Source organism: Fukomys damarensis, unplaced genomic scaffold (assembly GCF_012274545.1).
Source record: "Fukomys damarensis isolate Sample0158 unplaced genomic scaffold, DMR_v1.0_HiC HiC_scaffold_11, whole genome shotgun sequence".
NCBI lineage: Eukaryota > Metazoa > Chordata > Mammalia > Rodentia > Bathyergidae > Fukomys > Fukomys damarensis.
Window position 1 is genome coordinate 13,998,120 of NW_022900923.1, and position 17,152 is coordinate 14,015,271.

Consider the following 17,152-nt stretch of genomic DNA (forward strand, 5'->3'; position numbering starts at 1 on the left):
ATCAAAGCAGCAGCATTTCTTCATTCCTTTGGTCATTTATTGAGCACCTAATTAGGTGCATTTGGGTGGTAGAGTATGGAGAGAATCCTGAATAGAAAAGTAATAACAAAGCATGTATTCATCCAGGTTTCACTCTTTACTCCTTCAGTTCGCTAGCAGGGTGAATAGGTGCTCAGTAATTGAATTACTTCAGTGTGGTCCCTCTGAAGAGTTTCAGGGAAGGTGGGCAACGCATCTCGTGACAAGGGATTTACCAAAGGCAACACAATGAGTGATTTGTAAAAAGTGAAAAAACAGTGCTGGGACAGAATTTAGTAATTATCTTTAGAAAAAGAATTAGCAGTTACAATAAAGGGGGACCAAGGCATAGTCTTTCTTCCCTGATCCACAATGTTACAAGTTGATGATGACTGGAAATCAGAGTACTGTGGTCTCCTGTAGGCTTCCAGACAGTTCCCTCAGCTAGTGTTTTGTACTGGGAAGTCATGCCGTAGCTTACCAGATTTTATGTGTGGCTGCGTCAAATATAGGGTATATTTTCAAAGAAATTTTCAAAGCTTTATTATTACTGCTCCTTATTGATTTTTTTGTTTTGTTTCCTTCCTTCCTTCCTTCCTTCCTTCCTTCCTTCCCATACCTATGGTCCCCCAAGTGTGTCCTACTGAAACATAGCTCTTGAAGATCTCCTTCAGAAAGCTTCTGTAGAATGCTGTTATGGAAGCACTGCAAACTATAATTGTCTTTTACAGAACTTTGATGCAAGTTTCAAAACTTAAGATGACTAGAAGCCTATGCTGGAAACATCTGTTTGGACTTTTTTTGTTTCACCTATTATTTCATTAAAAGTTTGGCCACTGACTCCCTTTTCCTGATCTCAACTATTAACCTATCCAAATCTGTTCTCTCTGAGTATTTCAGAGCCTGGAGAGACACATGAGGCCTAGATGAGGCTATTTAATGGAGATAAGAATGCAACCTACAGTGAGATCATAATCTGTAGAGAAATACTCAAGGCAGTTAACACATGTATTAATTATGGTTCATTAGAGGAGCAAATTCAATATAATATATATGTATTATATGTAATTATATAAAGGATTTATTAAGTAGGCCTATAATAGCTGCTTGCTGAATTGGGTAGAAGATTGCAAAATGACTGTCTGCTTGCTGGAGAGCTGGAAGATCCAGTCAGAAGTTGAACACCTGCAACTTATTGAGGAGTCTTATATAAGTCTGTGTTGGAAAATTAAGAGTCTGTGTTGGAAGCCTGGGGGAACTGGAGATGACCTTGCAATAGCAAGAACTAGAGCTCTCTGAAGAAGCAAAGGGGAGGGACTTCCTTCTTCTTTCCCTTTTTATTACATCCAGGCTACAAGTCTATTGGCTGGTGCATCCCACGTCTGAAACGGATCTTCCCTTCTCAGTTTGTGCCCTATGTGTCAATCATCTGTAGACACTCCAAAGTTTTACTAATCTGGCAGGTGGTTCTTGCACAAGTCAACAAATCACAACACAGGACCTGGGGTCAAAGCTTTCTGATAGGTCTTTAAAAATACACACACATACAGTTGGCACTTCAGCTGATGAATGCTCTTGTTCACAAACAATTTGGTTCATAAACAGAAGTGTTTGGAAAAGTTTTTGTTTTTGTTTGCAAACTCTGCATCTGGTAACAAACATAACCACATCCATCTTTCCCACATAAACATAGACTCGGCCATATTTTCCAAAACTTTAGAACAGATTAAGTTTATGAGCAAAGGTGTGCGTGTGTGTGCACATGTGTACACACACACACATTTCCTTTACTCCTCCAAAGTTCAGACTGTGGTGTGAAGCAAGTGTACTTAACCTACTTAAAACACTCTACCTTCTGTATTTCTACTCTAAACCCTCCATGTCCTGTTTCCTGAACTATCTGCATAAACACTGCAAGCTGCTGCTCTACTGTCAGGAGTAGCCTTTACTGGTACAGTCAGCTGCCCCTTTTGCCTAGAAGCATAGGCTTTTTTAGACCTGAGACCAGGTCTGCCCATGCATAGGAAGTATGATGAAGCTCAAGGACATCTGGCTGTTTCATGAATTTAACAAGTGTATTTTTAAATATATGTATGGACAGATTGAGATAAAATGTTTAACATAAAAAAACAAAATTTCTACTCCCAAGAAATTCATAGTTTAATGAAATTAGATAAATAGGCTGTAAACATCAAAGTGATAAGTACTGTGGTGGAGGCACCTTGAAGCCATTGACATTTGAGCAAAATCTTGTAGGATCAGCCAATTTTCACCAACTAGGCAGCCCATACTGAGGCTTGGGGGCGTGAGGAGGGCTGACGTGAAGAACAACTCTAAACTCCAGTGTTGGAAGGAAAGAAAGGCTAGGGGATTCCACTGGGGCTGAAGCAGGACCTGTGTAGTATATCAAGCCCTTTGAACCTATCCTGAAGACAGAGCAGAGCAAAAGGATAAGATCTGCAGTGCTTGTAACACGTCATGTCACTGTGGTCCCAGCGTGCAAGATGGGTGCTGAAGTCAGGGTGTCTCCAGGAGCACTTGGCCATCATTTGAGCTGCAACCTGAGTTAGTCCCTTTTTTCATGGAACATCGTTATTAGAATGATTAACTGGAAGGACAGCTCTGCTGCTTCAAATATAGTTGGCAAACTTTTTTTTTTTTTTTTTTTAAATGAACAAATTGAACCTGTCACATCGGGAAAAACAACTGACAGTATTAATTGCCTATAACAAAGCTCAGACTTCTGAGTGAAAGTTAGAATTTTGGAAAACTTGTAACTGTCATGGTGAGCCTGGCAACTTCTCAATAGTAAATGATGTTTCTCATGAGATCAGTGGTGATATTAACAAATGCCATTTTTGATATTTCAAAATGAAATGTGTAAGCATTTGAGAAATCTGAATAAGTCAGTGAATCATTATTTTCCAAATGACCAATGCTTGCTATTCCTGGGTAAAAGAGCTGTTCAAAGCATATAGTAGTGAATTTTAACAGTGTGAAAACTTCGTTGAACAGGATTCAGTTTCTACAGCTCAACTAAACTAAGAAATTAGTATAGTAGTAGAGTACCTTCAATGACCTGAAAAGACTAATAAAACTTCTCATCCTTTTCCAGGTATTTTCTGTGTGACACCAGATTTCCTTAAATGAAAGTAAATATTACAATCAACTGAGTGCACAAATATATGTGAAAGTCAGCTGTTTTCTAAACCAAGCACAGAAGAGATTTGCAAAACAGTATAATAATATTCCTGCTATTAAATATTTTTGGGGAAATAGATATTTGTTACAGGAATTTATATTACCATGTAATAGATTTATTTTGTAACTTTAATGAAATAACATTTTATATTGCACAATTTTAACTTAAAAATGGTTAAGTATTAATATATATAAACCATTTAATAAGAAAAAAATTTATAGCTATCAATAATTTTTTAAAATGTAAAGAGGTCCTAAGATCAAAAACTTTGAGAACCTTGGGTTTGACAAATTCCTTGCAGGTAGAAGACAAGAGGTTTGGCTTTAAATGGAATGAGAAGAGGTGGTTGCCAGAGGAGCACAGAGAGCACTGTTAGTTTTTTTTGCTTGTTTTTATGGTTTGATTTGGTGAATCTTAAGGATACAAACTACCTGCATATGTTACGTGGAGTGTACTCAGTAGAAGAGTTTTTAGAAATTACCAGCTAAATTGTGTTCCACAAGGGTGCCCTAAAAGCTGTTGAGAAAGTTGTAAGTAGTATTTTTATGTTAATGTAGTAAAATAACATGGAAAAATAACGTGCTTCACTATCTATAGTAAGGATATACACTGTTTAGTAAAACTTTTATTTCAAATAGATTTGTGCATGTAGGAAGACATGAATATTCTGGTCATGATGAAAAATGGTTATGTTACTGTAGGTTGTCATGAGAAGCTAAAAAGCCTTTGCAGGAGAGAATTGTGTTAACCTGACTGCCTGGACGTGACCTCATGTGTCTTAGTTCTCTGCAGCAGTGGCTCTTGTTCCCAGCGTCATTCTCTGATTTCCTACACAAGGGACTTTTTATCTTTGTTGGTGTCTCCACACTGACCTTAGGTTAATCTGATTTGAATTGTACTGCTGCTTCTCTTTCTTCTTGGTTGCTTCATTTTATTATTCCTGTTCTATTTCCATCCATCTGTGTACAGCACGCTCTTCCACTTTATCCTAAAGATATCACTGCATAAGCTATCTGTGCTGGTCAGATGGATCAGTTTGCTTCCTCCCCTCACTTGACTGATCTGATGTGCACTCAGTGTTCAAAGCACAAGTGAAAGCTCTGTGCTCTGGGAAGTCATTCCTCCTGGCTTTCCTGTCACCAGCCACAGACCAACATGAGCATTCAACATAACCACATGGTAGATTCATGACAGATACTCGCCATTTTAGCGAGGCCTTTAGAATCATCGCATGTTTATTTCAGCAGTGGTCATACAGATTGAATGACGTAGGTCTTGTTTCATTTTTAAAATGCTGTAAATCCAAGCAGTAGTTCCCAAGGAATGTGAAGAGGGCATGCAGAACTTGCAGTGAGAGCGTGTCAGAGTCTTTGTTGAAATGCAAAGGATTCTTAATCATTGCACACAGTAGGATAGAACAAGTATGGTACAAGTCCTTTCCCCAGATTTCAAACCCTGAGAGGAGACTGTATTCAGGAACATTTATATTTTATTTGAAGAGAAAATTGACTTTTTTATGGTATTCTTTTTCATTACCCTCCTCCATTGCTGTATGAAGCAAGCATACCTGGTTTGCTGTCTCACTAGATTCCCTTCTCACCAGCTGTGCAGCTTTGGTCCATTACCGAGCCCTGCCTAATTCTGAAAATTTTGTCTAAAAAGGAGTTAGCAATCATTGCTTTGCCTTTATTACATGATTATTAGGAAACAATTTAGAAATTATATACAAGTAAAAAGGCAAATCTTTATTAGTACATGAAGTGTTATTTTTCCGTTTACTTTCTCTTCCATACTTTTGGGGTCTCATAGGAGATAAAAAAGTTAGAAAGATTAAACAAAGTCAAGTCTGTTCCCCAAAGTACTCAGAGCACAAGCAGAGGCTAGGAGGCAGCAGCCAGACTCATCTTTAATGGAAAAATTAGTACACATTTTTCTAAAGAATTGATTCTGTTAAAAGAACTTGTATTCCTTTTACAAGATATTTGGCATAATAACTTGATGATTCTTACAACTGTGTGATGAGCACATGAGGACTCAATGCATTCTGGTTCTTTTTAGGCCTAAAATTTCCATCATGAAAGTTTTTAAATATACACATATAGTGAAAAATTTAGAGTAGCTGAAGTATAGGTCACATGAGATTTGATTTGATATGACTCTATTTTCTAACTTCACAGATTTCCTAGATAGGTTATATTCATTATTTCACATGCTGATCAATGCCTAACACCAACTAGAATGACACAAGGAACAGCCTTCAGGTAGAAGAATAACGAATATTGATAATTTCCAAGGGAAGTTGATTCAAAACAAGTGCCCAGGACTATCATGAAGGGAAGAGGAAGACAGATGTAAGCACCACATTCCCATTATGTTGTCTGTTAGTACTAGTGTACTGGGCAGGGGGATCATTTCTCCACCTCTGATTATTCTCTTCAGGGCCCATAAAGTAGACAAGTGCATTAGGATAAATGTCTTCCAAAAGAGAGTATCTAACTTTGTACCAATGGCTATTATCTAAGCAGTACAGCATTCTTAATATAGCCTTTTTTAGTTTCTAAGGTATAAAAACTTAAAGCAAAAACTTCCTGAGAAATTCAGAAGAAGCCATTCTACACAGGGAAATAATGTAATTCTGATCACTTGTTCAACTAGTGATTAAATTCCTGTTTTATTTGACCTCAAAATCTATAGTCATAGAATATTAGAACTGGAAGAGGACTGTTAGTCTATAAAAGGCATCATTTTGGATGAAGATTGACCCCATGTCCCTCTTAGGAATGTAGTGGGAGAAATAAATAAATGTTTAAAAGTGTGGACATAAGTGGAGGCCACCCAAGTTAGAATAAACAAAAAGCTGCTGCTGGCGTGGGGGGATGCTGGAATTTGGTAAGCTGTGTGGCTGGTTTAGGAAGCATCTTTAGCTTTCTCTGGATTGTGCTGGGTTGGAAGTCGAGGCAAAGATTAGGGAAGCTGGTAGTCACTCCCAGGGTCCTGACCGTTGTAGGTTTCCTGCTGCTGAGCTGGGGGTTTGGCTGCCTGGGCTGGTCATATGTGGCTTCGTCATTGTCCCTTTTTAATTCAGTCTTTTAAAAGGTACTCTTCAGATTGTAGATGTATTAAACCAGTATTTCTGCTCTAGAAATTTTCATTAAGAGAGAACGAGAAATAAGACATACGTATAATGTAATTCAGAAGGGAATAAAGAAAGTCATCTGAGTCACTTAACAAATAGGATAGTCTCTGTTCAGAACAGTGCACACCTAGAATGGTGTCATCTTAGGGTCTGAGTCCCTGCTTGCCAGAGCATGTCGCATCCAGGAAGCAGTGTTGGAATCTCACAGGGAGGAGTACAGACTTTCAGAAAGCTTCTGTTGCTTTCCTAAAATCATCCTGAAAATGGCAGACTCAAGATTTGAGCATGGTTCTGTAAAGCAAGAAAGACAATTCCTTCCGCACTTCCTTCTTGAAGTTGTAAACCCGTGAGGCTATCCAAATGTTAAGGGAGGTGGTGCAGTTTTAAAATACAATCAATATTTTTATTTTTTAAGAGAAGTTTAAAAAATTAAATTGTTTGTCATTATCCCAGCTATGGAGAATACACATTTGCAAGGCTCTCTTGGCTGGTGGAAACAGACATACTGAAGTTGTTGACACTCGTTAGAAGGCATTTCAAACTATCTCAGAGTCTCTGTGGGATTTAACACTCATCAAAAGGGAAAATCGTTTTAAATAATTTAACATCACTGTCAGGACCTTTTGATCTCCATGTTCCAACCAGAAGATAATAAATCTTTCTAGTTACCTATCAAGAAAAAAAGCACATTCTTTTTTTTAATGCATTTTTCTCATACAATCATTGAAAACTGTTGTCAGAATGCAAAAAGCCAAACATTCTAACTCCTTTGGGACTCAGGGAAAAATAAAATGATGAGGGATATAAAAGGGCCAGTTATTAGATCGAAGTTATATGTTTGTGTGTTAGACTTAGACCTACTTTGATTCTCATTTCTCTCCCGAGAGCATGGCAGAATGAATGAATAGCTGTAACTAAGTCTTGTTTGGAAAGCTTTCTTTTGTAGAAAGATCAGCGAGAAGGTGATTTTTGCCAAGTCCCTGGTCTCCAGCCTTCCAATAGAAAGGGTGAATCAGAAAAGTTACCTTGAATTTTCTGTTTAAAGCTCACTATTCAGTGAGCTGGAAAGATCAATATGGCCGTTCCAATGTGTCTGAAAATAAAATCCATTTTAACTTCGTAGTGCCTTGAATTGGCAGCCCTAGCAAGAGTATAATTAAAGTGAAAACTGTTGTCCTTTTACCTTTCTACGGTTTGCTCATCGATCTCTGAAGAATTCTAGGAATTGGAAATTTAAAAGTCAATGTATGAAATAAGTAAACCAAGAATGTCATGCAGAGAAAAAGATCAGACTCAGCAGCAGCAGAAAGCAATTTAAAACTTTGAAAAGCATGAAACCTGTGTGTGAAAAAGCACATCACCACACACTTACAGCCATGCATCACTGAGCAATGGGACACGTCCTGAGGCATGATGGGGTGCTCTTCCTCTGCTGTAATCCATTCAACCCGGCCTGTGTATAGGGAGAACCTCCTGTCAGGATGGATACAGCCACATGAGAGTAAATCTGGTGGGAAAAAAAAGATGTGATCGAAAGTCAACTAAATAAGCCAGACTGAGAAAAACAAATATCACATGTTTCTTCTCCAGTGTGGATTCTGTGGGGGAAAAGACCTCACACCTCTGTCTTGTTTAAATTGTTTTCAAAAGACTCTGCCTTGGCCTGTGGAAATAATGAACACATGATGATATCTTTAACAAACTGATGAAATACCACACCCATCTGCTTATGTTTATTTTTATTGGGTTGATATCGACCCACCTTAGTCTGTAGCCAAAAGTATGAACTAAGTGGGCCTGATGATATGAGAGCTTTTAAATTAGGCACAGAGGGATAAAGGAGGGAGTAAAACAAATTGTAGTTTTTAAAAATCTTTCTGTATATTTAAGCATGAGTATTATATTTGAGTGTAGTATATTATGGCATTCTTGCTCCCGAATGTGTTTATGGATATTTACATGAGGGGATTTGAGTACATTGGATGGTTTGTAGGTTACTGTGTGTGATATGTGCCAGATTATAACTAAGTTTTGTATTTTAGTGTAACATCTGAAATGGTGCCTGTGAAGCCTCTTGATTTAAATCCTGTCTTCTTTTTATAGCCATTTATGTCTTTGTCTCATATAAATGCTTCCAAATCTTTTTGAAGTCGTTTAGGTTTTCTGTAACCCAGTTAGACAGTAGTGACTGTATTGTGTCTGATAAATTTGACATAATATTTTTCCTAAGAGCTGAAATGTATTTCTCAGGTAGCACCAATCTTTTTCAGCAGATGTAAATGGTTTTAAGTTGCAGTAGAAGATTTTAAAAATTGTAAAGATCCCTAAGATATAAGTACCCAGGAAACAATGGCAAACATTTTTTTTTTTTTGAGGTAGAGATGTGAGGAAAAGTAAAGAAATCTTGGCCGAGGAAAGGATGAGGGGCAAAGCTTCTAGAAGCTGATGGAATCACCATTTGTTTTCAGAGTTTCCAAGAGATCAGTTCGCATATTTCCAGAGTGTGTCCAAGGTCTTCGACAAATGTGGCATCCTCTGAATCATGAAATATAGTGATGAAGAGAGCTTTCTTTTCAGCACTGATTAAGTTTGTTGTTTTCGGTCCATTTGGGAGGATAGTAGAGGCGTGCATACTCCTTAGTGCTTATATGTTCTTGTTCTCTGGTTCTCAGTGTAGCCATGAACTGGAAGCATATTGCTGTTCTGCTCATCATAGGTCTTGGATAAATGGAGAAGGGTTGGAGCAAGGGAGGACATTTATTTCACAAGTCCAGAAATAGGTCTGTGTTGCTCAGTGGCCAGCAACTGATAAGCTTTTCTGAACAAATACCAGCGAGTGTGTAAGGAACAATTGTAGAAGAAAGTGACCTGTATGTCCAGTTCACCTGATGATCTTAAAAAGGAGAATGCAACACTCAAAATCAGAGCTCATGAACTAATGAACACTGTGACCATGATAAATGAGATGTCGGTAACTAAATTCTGGAAACATGATATGGGTGGGCTTCTTTTAAGCTTGAGCAAGAAAAGTCATAAATAATAGGAAGCACACATGAATTTAGGTGATGGGTAATTTACACACAGAATACATTACCCAAGGAGCTGGGGAATATAAATGACTTTAGAAAAATTTATACAGTAAAGACATAACTGGCTACTGGGAGAAGCCACGATTAAATTGAGCTAAAATAGTGGAATAATTCTTCCATTCGAAAGCCGTCATAGATCTACTATTCTGCAGGGAGGTATTTTGAGGGACTTTGCCTTTGGTGAGAATGTTATAAAATGGTCAGTGCAGCCAAGAGTGCCACGACATCTTTTATTTGTCTTTTCTTGCCAGAATTTCAAGAGAATTAGCTAAATCCAGGGCATGTTCTGTATTCTCTGCCTTTGTCTCATCCAAATCAATGGCTATTTTTAGACATTTTGTTTTCCAAGTATCCATTGATAAAGTTAATGTTAAGGAAGGTTTGGTCTATATTTGTTAAACCCTGGAGGATGGCGGAATTTCAGGTTGATTCCAGAAGCAAAGAGAAAAAAGAAGAGTTCAATCGAAATTGAGCACTTGTATTAATAAAATGTGCATAAGAAATGTCTTTCAGACTGTGGATTTAGCTCAGTGGTGCCACCGCTTGCCTCACAAGCACAAGGTCGTGAGTTTGATCCCCAGTACAAAAAAACAAAAACAAACAAACAAACAAAAACAAAAAATACTTTCATCTGTGAGGAATTCTTATAGTATTGATTTGATAAGGCTATTGATTTCATCTTCTGGGGTTATAAGAGATTTGAATAACAAAAAAGGAATATAAACAATTTGGTGTAATAGATCTGAATTTAAAATACATTTTTTTAAAAAAGATAATTTCTGGGTCAACCTGTTGGGTTGTTGAAGGTCATAAGCAATTGTTCAAAATGTTTACAGGCAATGTAACAGGCATCTGGAAATATTTGACCTCAAAATACATGATAACAGATGTTTGAATAAAAGATTTAATGTTTAAATTATTCATCCTATTATGATGAGAATTCTTAAATAATGCATATGGGAAAATAATTATAGAATAGGTATTTATGCATGGTAAAACAAAACAAACCATACAAATGTACAGAACTATATAAAGTGAAAGCTAAGAGCCCTCCATAATTCCCTCATGACCTGTGCCTCAGATAACAAAGTCAGTGCAAGTCTTCGGAGCATTTATAATTGAAATGGAGTGATTCACTTGCATACAAATAACCTAAGTCATAGAAAAGAAGGTCCCCAGGAGATAGCAAGAAAGAAGGACAAATAAAGGTGTTAAGGAATTCAGAAGTAGCTATGACTATTCAGTAGGGATGAGCAAGGTGGGAGAAGGGATAAAGGACTTCAGTGAGAAAGTCAAATTTGAAGGGCTCTTGGAGGTAACATTGGATTTCTGAAGGCCCAGATGGAACAGATCAGATCACACTGAAGAAGACATGGTGTGTGAGAAGATGAAGCCGTGAAGAGTTGCCATGAGTGTTTGGAGCATGAGGTATGGCAAGTAGCAAATGATAAGACTGGAATGACAATTTTAGACCATACAATGGAGAAACTTGAGTAACCACTTATAAAGGATTTATGCATTTGTCATCTCAATGGAAATTCTAAATAAGAGGTGAAATATGGAGACTTGTTTCCAGTTTCCTTATGAGATTTGTCGATTGAGCAGACTGATGTGGGTGCAAGCATGCTCAGAAGTCCAGGTAAGAGAGTTTCAAGTAAGCTTCAAGAGAACTAAACTGACAGTCTTGAAATATTTTTAAAAATTTAGTTCATAGGTCTTAATTAGATTTTTTTTTACCATTCTAGTATTGGGCAACAATTCATCGTATAAAATAAAATGGACCTTTTTTTCCCCACCCCCAATTTTTGAGGAAAACAAAACAAAACAAGCCTAGATAAACAACTTAGTTTCTGTTTGGAGGTGTGGAACTTAAGTGTGAGTCATTACATTTTTGTTTGATCTGTTGGATCCATTGCAGGAGCTCAGTCCAGACCAATGACTGCCTGTAAATTTTAACAGCCACAAAGGTAGAAATGGGTTTGCAAATCACTACAGAGGCACATTTCAGAGAGATTGAAATTGCAGAGAAAGAGGTCTCCGACACGAGTCTTCATTCTACATGAGTTGTGCTCATTGCTTTCTTGAAGCCCAGGATGGAGCAGTGGACCAAGGTACTCACACGTTCTGCCTCTCCCTCCCCTTTCCATCTCCTTGTCCTGTCTGTCATCTGGCTTCCTTCCTATGAAATCTTTCCCCATTGTTGCAGGGGGCATAGGCAACTATCCCAACTCCCAGAGCAATAGAGATTCGCCATCAGTGTCTTTCAGAGAGTTAAAGTAGTGACACCTGGTGGGAGGAAGAGACTCCTGAAAACTCAGGTTACTCTGTCGTGTGCATTTTCTACCTCCTGGACAAGCACTGCTGTGGCCCAAAACTCCTGCTAATTAGCCAAGTATGGTATTTGGCCACATTAGTTCCTTCTTTCTCTCTTTCATAGCTGCAAAAACTCCTACAGTGGTTTTGCTTGTCTACCCAAAGTCCTTTCCTCAATCAATTTTGATTTTTGTTCTCTTGCAGTACTCAGCATCTCCTCTCTTTCTCCCCTCCCATTGTTTTTATTGGTCTTTTTCATTTTTTCTATGTAACTCTTTCTGTTTTCCAGTAGGTTTTCAGACTGAAGCAGTGATTAACCATCATTCTTTGGTCTGCCCAGCACCCCTTCCAACTCTATCCCCCTCCAGCATTCTAAGTCAGGAATTTTGCAGTGAAATTCAAATACAGGAAAGAGAGTGGGTTCCTGGCCTAAAAACTATAAAGAGCAGAACGTATGGGCAGTCATATTTGCTGTATTGGAAAACTGAGAGAAGACTCAGGGCCACAAAAAAGAGGCAACCAGGAGGAGGCGGTGGGATGTCTTGAAGGGGCCTGTGTTTGAGGCCAGCCCCTGTTTACATCTTTGAGTTTTAGAAAACATCTCACATTAATCACAACTTTGTTTGTGATGATTTACATTGGGACTCTGTCCCTTGCAATTCAAGTAGTTCGAACAAACACTATGAACATGTTTTTAAAAATGTATCTTTTTTTTGAGTAGAGATTGTATTCTTTGAGATGAATGAAAAAATGCATTACTTGAAGAGTAACAAAACTGATGTGTATATGAAAGATGTACCTGTATTTCTGTAAAAAGCATAAAAAGCCTTTAAATTACTCATTGTCTTTTGAGAAAGAAATATATATTCAAGATGAACTAGGGCTGATTTACATGTAACTAGATTTTACTAGTTTATATTTGTAGTTATAATTATTAATGACAATAGCAGCTTTTTCATATAAGAGGAGTAGCTAATTCTGAGTTAAGATACTGTCTGCCATCAAGTATAATATGAGGGAATCATATCAATTAGAAGCGGGTTTAATTGAATTATTGCAGCAAAAAAAAAGTTTGTGTCACAAATTTTAATCTCATTATTCTTATTTAACTTTCATTAGAGGTGAACTCTGGTTTCTTTGTGCAATTCAAAAGTGCAAATAATTTCTTCCTTAGAAAGGAAAAGGTAATATAGGCAGATTTAAATTATGTAATACCTGCCACCACCTAATTGCCTAAGAAGCCAGGAAGCACTTTAATGACCATCTTTCCCATTTTCATAGCTAACATTTAAAATGATGGTACACACCAAAAGTTGGAAATACGTATACATAGGAAAAAATTCCATTCAATATGCCCTCTTAGTCTCTCATTTTTATCTTCAGATATCTGTGCCTAATGGGGGATTGCTGTAAGATGTTGGAAAACTTCCTTTGAAATTTTGATCCATTTATTTCTCCTTCAGAACTACAGAGTACAGAGTGTCTTAACTTCACTTCAACCTTTCATCTACAGTCAGGGTGTCTCTGTGAAGCTATTGGCTTAATGAAATCAATAGTAATGATATTGTGGTAACGTTCTGGCAAATATAGCTACAAGTAAATTCAATTAAACTCTCATTGTTGTTGAGAACAGTAGAGAACTAGGAAGGATTCAAGGCAATGATTTTGTTTTCATCAGTGTGTGGGAGCCCTGTCTGCCTCTTGAATAATTAGTGAGTCTTCAAAAATGTGTCTGCGTATGTGCTCCCTCCTTCATTTCCCAAGTGTGTGGGTGGGGACTGTTTAACCTGAGCAGTGTTTGAAATACATCATAAGCTTGGAAGTAACATCTAGACTATTCCAAAGGGAAGGTTAATTATGACTTTTTTTTAAAGTGCCCTGTTTTGTAGTTCAATAGAGCCTTTCATCTTGTGAGCTTACACAGGATAGCCAACTTGAGTGTCATCCCTCCAAGCAGAGACATAGTCTCATAAATGGCCATTGATTTGCTCTAGTGCAGGGAAAGAAGAAATTCCTCCAACACATAAGCCGAAGAATCCCTGAGTGAAACGGAAGCCCCAAATAAGAGTATTTTAGCTTTTTGGTCCCACTGTTATTTGCCTCTAGCTTATTTCCCACCAAATGTTAGATATAAAGAAAAAAAATATCATTTCATAGCTCTTAAGATCAAATCTTAATTTAACTTTTTGTTTTGAGTTTCTCAGAAAAATCAGGTGTCTGTGGCTTCAGAGAAATTCAGCAGTCCACTCTCATTTTAGCATCCATTATGGCAAGCATTTTAGATATTAACTATACAGAGATGAGCAAGCTAAAATGTCTTTCCTCAATAAATTCTAATCTAAGAGAGAACTAATTTTTTTCCTGCTGAATTTTACTAGTAACCTAAATGTGAATGATTTCATAATATAGGTCTAAAATTTTTTAATACACTGAGCCATAGCTGTTTTCAAAGCTACTTTGCAAAACATTGTTTTACTTTTATCACACATGGTGAACTAGTTTGTGTGGATACAAAGATTAGCTTTGCAAAGAGTATTCAGTTCAGTTTTTGTTTTTCTAAAGTAACCTAAAAAGTCCAATTTGTCAATAAAACTGGAGAGAAAAGACAGTTTCATTTTGACAGAAATGGACACAATCTCATTGTTAATTTGTTCTAAATATTTTTCCATAGTTTTTGTAGTTCTTGTTTCTCATCATATTGACCACATAAACCCAGTCTTCTACAAGCAAAGTAAGATAGAACTTCTCAAGCATCTCTGTCTACTACTGGTTGAGAAATTCCTGCTTCTAAATATTTGACACTTGATTACGCACGTCTTCGGCAGCTGGACTGTAAAGAAAAAGGGCCTGTGGTTTCCAGACACAGTGAAGGGGAGAACCTCTGGGGGTGGGGTGGGGGTGCAGGTGGGGACGGCGGCGTGGTAGCTGCTGAGTGAGCACTCTCATTAATTCCCATAGTTGGCAGATGACTGTCTCCATTTTACAGACGAGGAAATTGAATTTTAGGGTGCTAAACCAACTTATTTGTTCATTTAGCTGTGAATAGCCCGGATTCAAACTCAGGCCTCACTGGTGGTGCGTGTTCTTCTTCACTTCATTTTTATATTGAAATTAAAACCTGCTGACAGCTAGAAGTGAACACATTTGTAGAAGGTCTTGTTTAATTTAATTTCCTCAACTCTTTGTCTCTGGCAAGGAATTGGCTCTTTAACTTATAAGGAAACTTACTCACTTCTGAACATGGATGATTATTTCCAGACTTCAGTAGTTTCATAGCTAGGAGAGAACTTGCAGATGACCTGCTTCTAACTTAAGAATAAAGAAAAGATAAAGAAAATAAGATTCAGAGAGAACCTCAGTGTCTCGTGGCAAGCTGGCTCTCCTGTCCATGTTCAGTATTCTGTCATCCCACTCCCCCATCTTCACCCTCAGAGGCCTGTTAATGAGAATGAAAACTCTCACCTTACCACTCAGTGGCATCCTTGTGCATATATGTACAAATAAGCATATACCATGTGGAACACACACACATACAGAGTCAGCCCTCTTTACTGCAGCGTCTTTATCAGTGAATTTAACCCACCACCGATGATGAGCAGTATTCTGAAAATATTCTGCCTGGACTAAATGTGTACAGACTCTTTTCCTTGCCATTATTTCCTAAACAGTATAGTTTAGCAACCATATACACAGTACTTACATTGTACTAGGTACTGTAAGTGATCTAGAGGTGGCTTAAAGCACAAAGGAAAATATGCACAGGTTATACGTAAATATTGTGCCATTTTCTGTAAGGGAATTGAGCATATGTAAGTCTTGATATCCTCAGGGAGTCCTAGAATCAGTTCCCCAAGGACAGTGGGAAAAGTGCGTATCTACTTGCACACACACACACACACACACACACACACATGCACGCACACGTCCACATAAATCTTTCTGCCTTAAAGTAAGCAGTGACAGAGAACTTCACTATTTGTTATTCTTACAGTCTCACATGGCTCTTGCTGTCACTTGTTTTTAGCATTCTCTGTATCACTCAGTTTCTGCTGCTTAGTAGGAAAACACATCATCAAACATGTAAAACCAGGATTAATATAAAAATTGAGCCCGAATGAATGTTTGAAGGAACTTCAGTAGATAAGATGGATGTGCTTTTCTATGTGGCCTGGTGACTGATTTTAGTGTTTAGAAACAAAATTGTTTTTCTGATGCCATTGCTTTTGCTTAGTGTTATTCTGTTTTGCTTATGTGTTTGTTTACTTGCTTGTTCTGGGTCATGGCAGAGTTCATGAATAAATCCCAACTGAATAAAAACAGCAAAGAGCTGAATATATTTCCATCGTCACACTTCCAGTCTAGAAGACAAATTCTATTTTTACATTAGAATTTAATTTTCCTATTGTAGAAATTCTAGCTCAAAAAGTAGAAGGTTTTGAAATAGAGCCACAGAAGCCACTTTGAATTTCCACCCTCCTCCTTGTTTCATTGGAATCTAATGAAACGAGAGGCGATGTGACTTTATGGAGAAAGCATCTCTCCTCATTGCTCTGTACCTTAACTCAGCCTGGCAGCAGAGGTGATGTTTGCCACATCCCTGAGTGCTGAGGTGATTGAAGTGGGAGTCAGAAGTCTCCTTGTCCCTCGAATCCGGCCTGGTTTAAACCATTAAGCAGATAATGCAAGAGTTTAGGGGCTGATACCAAGCAAAGCAAAGCAGCTTATTCTTCATTTCCGAATACTGAGTCAGGTGAATCAAGGGCAAATAGTAACAAAATAGAGTTGTGTTACAATATCTGTTTTCATGTTTTTGTACTTCTGGTATCTTTTTTGTGTATTAACTGGGGTATCTGATTATTGTTGTGGAATTCTGGAAGCCTGATTCAAAACTGAACTCTAAACTGAGAGTCACAACTGAAGAGATAGGCATGTGTAGGGGTCACAAAATCACCTTGACTGGTGATAAATTTGTTATTGGAGTGTTCGTGCACAGATAAGCTTTCCTCTGGAAACAGTCCTGAGCACACCAGCTTAGCCACTGGGGCGGACCCCTCTCCATCAGCTGAGTTGGATGTGGGCTTCCAACCAAAAGAAAAGAGGGTAGGCCCTGTGGTCACTTTCTCATTTCCGGCTCATTCCTGGCTGTCTGATAGGTCAGTCATCTCCCCTGGAAAAGTTTAGGAAGCAAGTTTAGGGGCAGAAAGAGCCGAGAAGATGAAGCTAATGATACTCCCTCTACATGTTAAGAGACATGAAGATGGAGAAAAAAATCTTAAATATCAGGGATATGCAAGTATGTGGATATTTCAAGTCCAATATGTATTGTTCTATCTGTGAACGCGGAGTCATGTGGGTTGTATACGTGTGTGTGTGTGTGTGTGTCTGTATATATAT

The 17,152-nt window shown here is 37.9% G+C and overlaps 1 protein-coding gene across 6 annotated transcripts in view; it reads left to right on the plus strand.

Moving 5' to 3' along the window:
- Nucleotides 1-17,152, plus strand: part of Rgs7 (regulator of G protein signaling 7) — a 462,366-nt gene that overhangs the window by 183,520 nt on the left and 261,694 nt on the right. Inside the window, exon 1 of one of the 6 annotated variants that reach the window (XM_033762082.1) lies at nt 11,524-11,556. The exons of the other annotated variants lie outside the window; for them this stretch is intronic. Within the exon in view, the coding sequence (XP_033617973.1) occupies nt 11,539-11,556 (18 nt within the window). The 5' untranslated portion in view covers nt 11,524-11,538. Of the gene's footprint in view, nt 1-11,523; nt 11,557-17,152 lie in introns of those variants that run through there. 6 annotated transcript variants of the gene reach the window in all.